At 37.7% G+C, this 12,934-nt stretch overlaps 1 protein-coding gene across 1 annotated transcript; it reads right to left on the bottom strand.

Annotated features, from left to right (window-relative positions):
* Positions 1-57: 57 nt before the first annotated feature.
* On the bottom strand, positions 58-10,848 carry tmprss13a (transmembrane serine protease 13a). Its single transcript, XM_017708872.2, has 13 exons — positions 10,784-10,848; positions 6,714-6,882; positions 5,432-5,545; positions 4,881-5,057; positions 4,540-4,666; positions 4,345-4,440; positions 4,139-4,182; positions 3,527-3,689; positions 3,237-3,415; positions 2,989-3,087; positions 1,894-2,036; positions 1,312-1,467; positions 58-396 (listed from the first exon to the last, which is right to left on the bottom strand). Exons 1-13 carry the CDS (start codon positions 10,799-10,801, stop codon positions 382-384), a joined length of 1,500 nt encoding a protein of 499 aa, XP_017564361.1. The 5' UTR covers positions 10,802-10,848; the 3' UTR covers positions 58-381.
* Between the last annotated feature and the right edge of the window lie 2,086 nt (positions 10,849-12,934).

The following is a 12,934-nucleotide window of genomic DNA, read 5'->3' as shown; positions in this document are numbered from 1 at the left end:
AATGTACAACAAGACAAAGGCTGAAAGACTCATAAAATGTGCTTTATATCAGTGTGAATTCATCCAATAAAGCATATGTTCATGGACAGCTTGGTGACTCACTAAGCATGGCAGAGTCACGAATGCAGCCCTGTGGACTTATAGGTAGTGTTTGTGCCCTCTAGCTAGAACGTAAAGCTGTATTAAAGTCTGCACCCATTTCCCAATGGAAAAGCTGCAATGGAGAATCACCATCCCATTTCAAAGTGCATTATTGTCATGATCTGTTTCTGTCCTCTGTGGTCTTCATCTATCAGTACTCTTGTTTGGCCGCTGTAGATTGCTGTCGAAACATGTAAGGATGTCCCATAGTCCTTTGGGAGGAGTGAATGTAGGCTGACATTAAGGTCTTTCTTTCTGTAAATGACAAAGCAGAAGTACTTAGCACTGAGTTGTCAGTTTATTACGTAATTTGTACTTACTCTCATTATTTTATCAGGTAACTACCATTAACATAAATTTTGCAGGTATTCAGTTACTGCCTGTAGCCCATCTGTTGCTGCACAGTTTGTCATCCACACTCTACCCCGTCCATCATTAGACATGCACCATCACAGGACTACCATTGACCAGATACTATTCAGGTGGCAGCCTATTCTCAGCATAGCAGTGACAGCAACAAACCATGTAAGTGAATGTTGCACTGGTAGAAATGTATCAGGAACTGCAATGGCTGAGAAATAGCTGAGCTGAGCATAGTTTGCCAACCGTGATCCTATGGTCAGAAAAAGAAGGGCTAGAGGATGACTAATACAATTTGTCCATCAACAGATAAGCTATAGTCTCTGACTGCACACTTACAAAATGTATCAGCAGGGAAGGTGGGTCTAATAAAAGTCACAGTACAAAATGAATGAATGAATGAATGAATGAATAAATAAATAAATAAATAAATAAATAAATAAATAAATAAAAATAATGAATTATTATTATAAAGAATTATTCACCTGGCAATTGTACTACTACAACACACAGTAATGTGTCCCTACTATGATGGTGTCACTGTGTTGTGACTGATCCTCCACCCAAATAATGTCAGCAACAGATGGGCTACAGTCTGTAATTGTATACCTGCAAAGTCCACCTAGGTGATTGGTGTACCTGATAAAATGGCCAGTGAGTGTAAGTATAAAATAGGCACACTTAATGGCAGACAATCCACTGTTTTCTCTGTGTTTAGATGTCACCTGTTGCAAATTTACAATATAGTAGCTATAGGTAGCATTATTTCTGAGCTCTGGAAGCCACTAATGTTTACGGGCATCTTCTCACCTGCATCTTACTTTGGATCCAGGGCAAGAGGCTGGTCACTTTGCTGTAGACACCTGGCCTTTGTCTCCGTCCACAACCTGCCCCCCAGCTTGTCACGCCTGCTAGATACCACCGCTGGTCACTGTCCTGACACACCAGAGGACCTCCGCTGTCCCCCTGAACAGCAAAATACATATATTGTATAATTCAATTTGAGGACTGCACTGTGGCTTTTGTCATTATGGCTAGAAAGGCAGAATCTTTGCATCAGTTCATTTTAGAAAACACATTATAACTCAATAAAGCAATTGTTATTACCCTTATTTACAAATGAACCCATTTATAATTTATAATAATACGTGTTTATAAAAGGAAACATGGAGTAATATGAAGTGGGAACACATATGTCTGTACCATATGTTCTCTCTGCATGCATCACCATACCAGTCCAGGCACCAGAAAGAATCAGTGTCATGGGAAATAACAAGACTTCAAAGAAGCATTCAAAACAACTGGACCAGCTGGACTGGACTGAATTTGCTTCAAGGCATCTGTTAGCCCAATCTGATGGGCATGCTGAATGACCAGTAGGAAGAAACCCACCTGACAGGAGTCCCGTCCTCCTTGCATGTCACCAGCACACATCATGTTCATAGAGATTCGTCCCCGGTAGACATCACTACTATTACAAACCCACACATCAATGATGCTCACTGCCACCCCCATGAGATCCACAGAGCCAATGTCTGTGAAAATGGAACACATACACATGATGAGCAGACAAATAGGTCACCCAAACTGGCACAGAAAGGGCTAATGTGGTATGTGTATAGCAGCATAGGAAAGCATTTCATATGCTGAGACTAGAGCCTTCAAATCTTAAAAAATCAGAGATCATGTTCAATTTAAGTTGAGTTTAGCTTGAGTTCAGTTTAAGATGCATTGTTGGATGTGTATCTATAAGCTCTTATTCTATGACATTGATGACTGACTCTTAACTCCTTGGTAACACTTTCTTTTACAGTTTGTTAAGTTCTGAATACTAACCATGTAAGTGTGAGGTACAAACACCAAAGCACGCAGGTAACTACTTTGGGTAACGTAACTAATTTACACTTAAATGCCCAATAGGTTCTAGGTATTAACTGTGTAAGTATCTGGTGCTTCACAGTACTGTGCAAATATTTTGGGTAAAATGTACTGGGTAATTCTATCATACATGGTATGCACCTGCCTATTACCTATAAATACAAACAAAATCTAGACTTTAAGAGAAAACAATGATTCTATAGTTTTCTATGGGTCCTTACTATTTGCTATCTATCTTTTTGCAATTATCTTTGAATTTTATGCCTTGATTTTATGCCACATAACTTAGTACTTGTTTTTTTTTCCTATTTACTTTTCTGCTTGAAGGTGTCATTGAAATTTTCATGCATGTTTGTACTTACAGCCTTGCTACTTGAAATATTTACGACATATTTAACCATGCAATTTATCACTGTAATAGCTAGAGCCTGTTAGTCATTGCGCTGTACTTGAGTTGGAATATCTTGGTATCATCATTTTACCCAAAATAATTATGTAGTACATCAGAGTCTGTGCTTCATACTTACCTGGTCACTACCTAGTTTTGTTCTATTGCTGTACTACAAACTTCTCCTGCATAATAATTTTCTCTCTTGTATCATTCTCTACCTGCTCCTTCTATTGTTGCCCCGAAACCAGATGTCCAGCATTCTGTTCCTTGAGGAAAGTTCTTTTCAAAGGCAGGAAGACAGGCTGGATTCACAGTGCCTGGATGCCAAAGTTGGAAATTAGTGCATGAGCACACACACACACACACACACACACACACACACACACACACACACACAAAAACTAATCTTTTTGACAGAAGATGTAGAACAGACTTTAAGAATCTCAACCCTGGGTCAAAGACTCACTTGACAGTTCAGCAGGACTAGTGAGTTTCAGGAGAGCAATGTCAAAATCATCAGTGTTCTTGTTATACTGATTGTGCAGTAAGATTTTCTTCACAAAGTAGGGGTTCTGAAGTTTGTTCTGAGAAACCATGCCCGTATAAACATGCCAGCGTCTGACATCCATGTATGAAGGATTCGAACTAGAAGATAAAACAAAAGGTCAAGTGGTCACTGTGTGTCATTGCTTTTACATTGATTCATTATTACTGTAGTATGAATAATCATGTCAATGCTACTACTGTTGTACTGACTCTGGGAAGCAGTGAGCTGCTGTCACCACAAAGTCTTGAGAGATCAAGGTTCCACCACAGATGTGCATTCCATTGAAATGCAGGCTAACCTGCCATGGCCAGCGGCCAAGCTGTGCAACTCTGCCCCCTATAATTCTCGAAGTTACCTGTTGCTTTCCACAGTCTATAATAAAAAGGGGAAAGACCATAAGATAATTTCTATAATATGCCCTGGTTAGTTCACTCTGTAGCATAGAGCATGTCATAATATCAGACAAAACATTACACAAGACAATGCATTCATTTAAAAGATAATATGTTACACAATTATTAATTCATCTTAAATTAATGAAAGAAGAATCCTTTCTTAAAGAACCACTTCATCCAAAAAAATCATAATCAGCTAACAATGACTGCAAGACACTAAGCATCTCATTGGATAATGTCATCCATTTACATAAGGCTAGTGGCACCATATTAGCACTAATGCATTGTTAGAAGCAATGACATTTTTGGTTGATGTATTTCTAAAAGAAGTGCTAATTGAAATTTGAATTGAATTTGAATTAATGAGTGATAATTAAAGACTGTTTTAAATGATATTATTTAATTATTAGATACAGTAATATGTACCGATGCATTCAAGCGTGACTGTTCTCTCATTTGGGCAGGAAGTGCTGAAGAATAAAAAAATAACAATAGACAGATGTATAATTACAACATGAAAGTGACAGAACTGGATAATTAGTGAAAGCAGGCCGCATATCCACTTAACAACACAATATCAGCAGGTATATTATGAGCAACAAGAATAAAAAAGGCCTCTTTTATGTCCCTACCTGACAGTGACAAGACCTTGAATAAGTGGAGATATTCTGGCTTGCAAAGTTAGAATAGTAGACATCTGGTTCTCCACTGTATTTGAGCCAAATGACCTGATGGATCAAAATAAATATACAGCATTTGTATGAGAGGTTCATTTGTATGGAGTTAGTTCATTGTACATGTAAACACAGTCATAGAACAGGTTTTACCGCCTGAAGCCCAGTTGACCACAAGTCTGGTCAGCATAGCTCTGATCCCACCCTTGAGAGCACACTGGGAGGAACCGGCCATCCTGAGCAGTCCTGACCTGCAGTATCCCACCCTGAGCAAGTCTCACTGGCACACAGTAAAAAGGAGGAGAAAGAATGCTTAGAGTCCAATTAAGCCTTTTAAGTGCATAGCCGTTTATTCTATTAGTCTAATATAGTGTGATATCTCAGCTGTGACTCTTCATTGTGCCAACAGTTGATTCTTGCCTAAATTTGAAGGAGAGAGCAGGTTTACAACTTTCTGTCTTTTTTAGCGATTTGGGGCATGTGCACTCACTCACCACAGTTGGTCTCATCACTGCCCTGCTGGCAGTCTCGGACAGCGTCACATTCCACTGTGAAGTTGGAGCAGGAATCAGCTTCTGTTATACTCCACTGCTTTGCACCTTCAACATTATGATCCCTGCCGCCAGCATTCTGGATTATAGCTGTCGTTGCCAACCTGGTGCCATAATGTACTGCCAAAGAGAGACGGAGAGTTCACATAGCTTAGCAGATGCTCTGGGAGCTTCACTATTCATATTTCTACAAACCATATTCATATTTCTAACTTCTCCAAATAACCAATTCTCAATATTTCGTGTGTAATACTGCTTATGAATCTTTTATCTTTGTGTCTTTTGCCTATAACTTTGTTACCTGGTGCCACCCAGAGGAGGATGTGCTCACCTTTGTGACAGGATGTATAGTAAAATGTGCTATAAAGATAAAATTGTTGTAGTCATAGTTGCTTTATAGTTTATTATGGTTGTGATTTACATTACACAAATGTGAGTTTATATGAATTCACATTAAAATAATATAAACATTTACAGATAAACGAGTCACCTACCTCCTAGCCAGATGGCCACTACAATTAGGGCCAGCAAGAAAACAGTAGCCCCTGATCCACAGTAACACTGGACACTGTGAGCACAGCACTCCTTCTTCTTACTGTTAGGCGGTGCTAGGGTTGCAAGAAATGAACATGAGAGAGTCAACTCAACTGTCATGCCTTTGTCAAGTAGTATGACACTGAGTTCATAAGGTATTTAATACTGAGTCAATGACAACTGTGTTATACCGCTGTGCAGAGCCTGTTGTATTATATATATGCACATATGCTCTTGGGGGATGTTAATGTACATCCACATTGAAGGTCCACCTTCCTGGCGTACATTTAGACAGTATACAGTAGAAATGGTATACTGATATTAATAGGTATTGATACCAGGGAAGTATCAGTAGAAAACGCTGGATAGGATTTATAATGCTCTGCTACCCCACAGGAAGACATACACCACTTTCCGTGGGGTAGCAGAGCATTTGTGTAGTTCAGGCCTACTTTTAGATACTCAGCTAAATGCTTTGGATTGGATATAGAAGGGGAAAAATAAATCCAGACCAGTAACAAAATTAGCCTGAAATACTTCATACTCACATTGTGTCCTATCATGTTGTTAGTTCTGTCTTCCTATGGGGTAGTAGAGCATATGTGTAGTTTGGGCCTACTTTTAGATACTCATCTTAAATGAACTGTTTCAATTTAAAAATTTAAAGCTTAAGTTTAAAAGAAAAAAATGTCAGATTGGTTCTCAAAGTTTCTCAAAGGGGCTGGAGCCTAGCCCAGCATTCAGAGGCAGAAGGTAAACACCCAGGACAGGTTGCCAGTCCATTGCAGTATGTAGTGAAAAATAAAAATTGTGCAGACCTGGCTTTGGAACCCCTGACAGAGCCCTATAGTTCTCTATATCACAATCGTATCTGCAAAGGGCCATTGCAGCTGTAGGTTTTCAGTGCAATCAAACAGAACACCTGATACTACTAGTTTAAGTTTCAGTCTTCAAACAGGTGTCCTCCTTTGTTGGAATGAAAACTTGAGTGAGTATAAGGTAAGGTAAGTGGTTCTAGTAAAGCTGATGAATTTTTCATATAAAACATGACAAAGCACATTTATTGCATTATTACACTACATATGTTGTTTAATATGGCTGTTACTCCAATTTGAATGGAAAAAAATGTTAATTAAATGTATTTTAATGAGTAATTAATGTAATTAAGTGAGATGTTTTGTGTGATCAACTTTGAAGAGATGTCCACAGAGTCTGTGGAAATAGAAAGTCTCTAGTACTTACGGAAACTGTTCTGCGTGATGACTGGGGCTGCCACTGGCAGGGGATTCTGTGGGATGTAGTTTGGGACAGTGGTCTGAACAACTCCATAACTCACTCCATAGATTACCTCTCCATATAAGTTGAGAGGGGGCTGTGTGTGCACTGCCACTGAGTAGTACGGAGGGTCATTCTATAAAAGAAGAGATCAAGCAGATCGCTCATATAGCCATATATCAATCTAAACTCAAAAGCAAACATTACCCTTCTGGTCAACATTGGATAGAAGAATTATGATAAATAATGAGAATATGTGAACAATATGTTACTGTAAGTTAGACAGAGTAAACTGGCATTTTTGTTATGCAGTCTTACGCAAGTGTTTGGACACACCTGGTCAAAATGCATGTTTTGTTGACTTTCTAAAATGCAAACATAGTAGAACTTCACCAAAGGCAAAAAACTTAAGTAGTTTACCCTAAAATCATATGTCACATTTTCTGTTTATTTTGTCCAATGTACAACCCCAATTCCAATGAAGTTTGGGATGTTGTGTAACACATAAATAAAAACAGAATTTGCTGATTTGCAAATCCTTTTCAACCTCTATTCACTTGAATATACTACAAAGACAAGATATTTAATGTTCAAACAGATAACCCTTTATTGTTTTTTGCACATATTCACTCATTTTGAATTTGATGCCTGCAACACGTTCCAAAGAAGTTGGGACAGGGGCGTGTTTACCACTGTGTTACATCACCTTTCCTTTTAACAACACTCAATAAGCATTGGGGAACTGAGGACACTAATTGTTGAAGCTTTGTAGGCGGAATTCTTTCCCATTCTTGCTTGATGTACAACTTCAGTTGCTCAACAGTCCGGGGTCTCCGCTGTCGTATTTTGCGCTTCATAATGCACCACACATTTTCAATGGGAGACAGGTCTGGACTGCAGGCAGGCCAGTCTAGTACCCACACTCTTTTACTATGAAGCCACGCTGTTGTAACATGTGCAGAACGTGGCTTGGCGTTGTCTTGCTGAAATAAGCAGGGACATCTCTGAAAAAGACTGAAAACACTTTTTCACTTTGCATCAGTCCATCTCAGATGAGCTCGGGCCCAGAGAAGCCGGCAGCGTTTCTGGGTGGTGTTGATATGTGGCTTTCGCTTTGCATGGCAGAGTTTTAACTTGCGCTTGTAGATGGAGCGACAAACTGTGTTCACTGACAATGGTTTTCTGAAGTGTTCCTGAGCCCATGTGGGAATATCCGTTACAGAATGATGTCGGTTTTTAATGCAGAGCCGCCTGAGGGATGGAAGGTCACGGGCATTCAGTGTTGGTTTTCTGCCTTGCTGCTTACTTGCAGAGATTTCTCCAGATTCTCTGAATCTTTTGGTGATATTATGGACTGTAGATGATGAAATCCCCAAATTCCTTGCAATTGCACGTTGATAAACGTTGTTCTTAAACTGTTGGACTATTTGCTCAGGCAGTTGTTCACAAAGTGGTGATTGTGGGTGCTTGTGAACGACTGAGCCTGTCAGGGATGCTCCCTTTATACCCAATCATGACACTCACCTGTTTCCAATTAACCTGTTCACCTGTGGAATGTTCCAAACAGGTGTTTTTTGAGCGTTCCTCAACTTTCCCAGTCTTTTGTTGGCCCTGTCCCAACTTCTTTGGAACAAGTTGCAGGCACCAAATTCAAAATGAGTGAATATTTGCAGAAAACAATAACATTTGAGCATTAAATATCTTGTCTTGTAGTGTATTCAATTGAATATAGGTTGAAAAGGATTTGCAAATCATCGTATTCTGTTTTTATTTATGTTTTACACAACGTCATGGATCATAAGGACAGAGTGCTTCAACCACCCCCCCAGGTGAAACTCAAACTCTCACTAGGCTATTGTCAGTGGTCTAGTTTTAAAGATAGTTTCTCTACATCGTTGTGAATGTGAAAGGATCCTACTATTTAAAAAGTCTGATCTTGCAGTCTGATTGTCAAAACTATTTCAACATCACTGCTAAGCTATTAACTTAATGTTCATGGGTCAAAAAAAAAAAAGATTTTTCTACAGCGAGTGCATGAAAACAAATAAGAGATAGAAATTCTTTATCTTCCTTGTACATTTCTTCCCAGGTATGTGGGAGTAGAATGATTATCTCACAATTCAAGGAGGAAGTTTTTATGTACTGGAACATTTAGATATGGAGCATGCCTATTAACACCTGCGGTCTAAAGTGCACTGCATATGTAATTCTGATGCTTCTGTTATATGAAATCTAATGCTTCTGTTATGTGAGATGACCTCTTTGTTCAGTTTGCATGAAACTGCATCCCCCTCCCCCGTTCTACCCCATGCATTCCCAACATTTACATTTAATGCTTCTGCTCTGATAGAGCAAATAACATAGTAATGCTTCATATTTCTGAAAAGGTTAAAGATACACATGATGGTCTTTCACATTTTAGAGAATGAAAGAATGTGAAAACTGTGAAAAGAATGTGAAGTACATTTTTCTTTATATGCATGGCATATATATCTTTATTAGATAATTCACTTAATTATAAATGGACATATTTTTATTACAGTGATAAAAGGCTACAAAGACAGTACTGCATTTATAGCAATTCCAGACATGTAGGCTGTTAAAATGGTGTTTCTTATTGTAAAAGGCTCACATTTCACAGTTTTCTAAAGGCACCAAGTTAAACAATCAAGGATACTCTATATTAAGCTTGTGAGGAAACTGGTTTGCACAAATTCTTAAGAAACATTCAAAAGCTACAAAGAAAAGCTGAAGACACTATGTTCTACAGTCATTAGTGTCTAGTAATCTTACACCCATATAGAGTGTATATAAAACAATACAGATTAGGAGAACACTCATGAGAAAGTTTTCACCTTTGCACAGTGTATTTTTATTTCACATGGCTAACTATTAAAAAATAAATATTATTTCAAGTAATATTTGAACTACTTCTAAAATATGAAAAGAGCTGCTGACATTCTCAAACAGAGTAACTGTTTAAAAAAAAGGATTCAATGATTTTATCATGACAGGGACTATATTCATATCCAGGACAAATGAAGTATCTGAAGATATATGATCATATGATTCTCTACTGAAATTCCATATCAACACTCCAGTCTTTCATAGACAAAATGACACCTCTGGATTCAGAGATCGAATAGGGAAGAAGGCACAATATATATTTTATGGTATATTATGGTATCAGTACAAATATTGATTTCTTGAGTATCAGTTGTCTTACTAGCTTTAAAATGAGCTTTTAAAATTTCATGACTGCAGCACCTAAGATGAACATCTTAAAGTAGCTATACAGTCATTTAGTGGGTCAATGCCCCACCAACCAATCCTAAACCCACCAGATTTTACATACACTTCTATAGAGGTAAAAAAACAAAGTGAAACTAAACTTTGGGCATGCTGCTATGTTTCTTGTGTGTGTCCAGTATAAAACTTATTATCGATTAACATTGGAAGGCTTACCTGCATTACTTCATACTGGCTGCATTTTAGGGATGCGTTATATATTGTGGGAACATAAATCAGCAGACAGAGTTTCTAAATGGGTAGACTTTTATTATTTTGTTGTAAAAAGGTCTCTCCTGTTGATTTTCCCCTGAATGTGTGGCTACACTGGATAGATCTACTGTACATGTAGCACCCTTAACTTTTTTTTTTTATTATCTCATGGATATGTTTTCCCTTCTGATATTCAGCCTTGAACTTTATGCCATTATCAACTCAATTGTGATACCTGGTATAAGACTGGTGCCATCTGTAAGGCTAACTTTTGTTTAAAAACTGCATTAAAGCACCCAGTATTAGCTAGCTATTACTGACTGAGACACTGAAGTAATTTTATTGAATTAACTGATTTGATTTAAATTGAAAGTTTAACCTACTCTGAAAACAAATTCAGCAAATGCCTGAATAACGAAATAACACACATACATACACAAACACCCATACATATACATGTTGCATACTGTACATGTATACACACATCTTAAACACTATATATCTATAAAAAAGCCATAAAAGGTGCAAACTCATACCGGATCATACTGTGCCATCAGAGATGAAGAGAGAAGCTGAGTAGGGTGGTGTAGCAGAGTCCGGTCTCCACTGTCCTGGTGGAACAATAAACCTCTCCTTTCGCCCCAAGACTAACCTTTATCCTAAGAGACGAGTTGGCCTACCCTTTCTCTATTATTCCCTCCCTCGTTTGCACTCTCATTCATCTCTCCACACTGGAAGGATGATTACCAGGTATCAGTGTCACACCTACCAGACTAGTTTCTACTTCAGCTTCACTAAAGCTCAAATGACAGCAAGTGTAAAAAGTGTGAAATGCTCTCTCATCAAACAATCAAAAAAATAGAAAGGTAAAACTCAAAAGAAGTGCTTTTTCAGTGCTATATGAAACTATATTCTATAGATTTTCCTTTTATGAGTTTTAGTTAAGCACTAATTGCTAAGTCACGAAAATAAGTGGACAGCTGGAAGTCATTTTGTCTGTGTATTTGATTTGTTAAGATTTTGTCATAAAACACTGTAGTATTCACTGCTATAATAGGAGACACAGCTTTCGCACAAGTTGTGATGCTTTATTATCCAGCTGTTGTTGGCCATAGCCATGCCATACATAAGGAAAGTTTTCTCTAACAGTTCATTCTAGCCTTGCTACGTCTTACTCAAACTTCAGAGTCTATATGATGTATGAGTTCAGTTCAATTGTTTTGGTTACACTAAATAAGGATCTTTTCTTTGTTGACTCATTGAAAACACTGTTTTCTCAAGAAGGTGGGAAATGTTTTATCACCCACAATCACCACTGCTGCTATTCTGAACCTACTTGTTTATATTCCTCATTATAGTGAATGCTGAAGCGTCACCATGGACACAAGCTATACCTATTAGGCTATAACAGAATTCTGACCTCCTTACAAGCAAATACTTACCATAAATCTATTCCCCATTTCAGTTGTGAGTGTGCATAAAAGACTCATTATCAACACCGTGATCAGTAGCAAACACTAATGAATGCACACAAGCTGAGAACCCTTTCAGTCTAGCCCATACAGCTGTACTTTTACGTTATAGAAAAGATCCAGTCATTTTTCCTTTTATCAGGTACACCTACTATGTAGGTACATTTTATAGGTTTACAGTTACTGGCTATAGCCCATCTGTTGCTGCACAAATGATCAGCAATCTTTTACCTCATCCATTACTATCAGGATTGGGCAAAATGCTTTGAAAAAGTAGTGATGGCTGAATACTGAATACACTGTCCTAAATGTAATTAGTAATGTATTCCACAACAATACATAAAAAACTAACATATTCAGAATACACTCAGAATACATTTAGAATACATATTGAGAGTACAAGGAAAAAATTGTGCTGTAAGTTTTATTTTTTATTTTATTTCACACTGTTCCTTGCTGTTGGCAGTTTTCTTCATGCAATTCCCCTGTTAATATGTTTTAAGAAGTATTTGATTTAATACAAAAATTTATTTAAAAATTCTTAATGTTATGCTGGATCTCTTCGCCTACTTTTGTTCACTACTGCTTCCATAATGCCAGTGCAATTTTATGAACTAAACCAACAATATTCCAACAATAAAATCCTGTAATTGTGACTATAAAATGAATAGCTAAGCGAATTTTAGTTAACAATATATGCAACCCCATTTCCAAAAAAGTTGGGACAAATAAAATTCAATGATGTGCAGATCATTTAAACCCTATATTTCAATGAACATAGTACAAAGTGAAAATAGTCTCAGTTGAAACTGAAAGATTTTATCGTTTTTTGAAAAATTTTGAATTTGATGCCAATAACACATTCCAAAAAAGTTGGGTTGGGGACATGTTTACCACTGTGTTTCATCACCTCTTCTTTTCACAACACTCTGTAAGCATTTGGGAACTTAGGAGACCAACTGCTGTAGTTCTGAAAGTGAAATGATTTCCCATTTTTGCTTAATATAGGATTTCAGCTGCTCAACAGGTCAACGGGTCTATAATGTGCCACATGTTTTCAGTGAGTGCAGATCCGGAGTGCAGGCAGTCCAGTTTAGCGCCCAGATTCTTTTAATACAGAGCCGTGTAATATATAAAAGTGCTGTTGTAATATATGGAAAATGTGATTTGACATCGTCTTGCTGAAATAATTAAAGCCTTCCTTGAAAAAGACAT

Source organism: Pygocentrus nattereri, chromosome 17 (assembly GCF_015220715.1).
Source record: "Pygocentrus nattereri isolate fPygNat1 chromosome 17, fPygNat1.pri, whole genome shotgun sequence".
NCBI lineage: Eukaryota > Metazoa > Chordata > Actinopteri > Characiformes > Serrasalmidae > Pygocentrus > Pygocentrus nattereri.
Note: the sequence above shows the minus strand (reverse complement) of the source record. Positions and strands in the feature narration are given on the sequence as shown.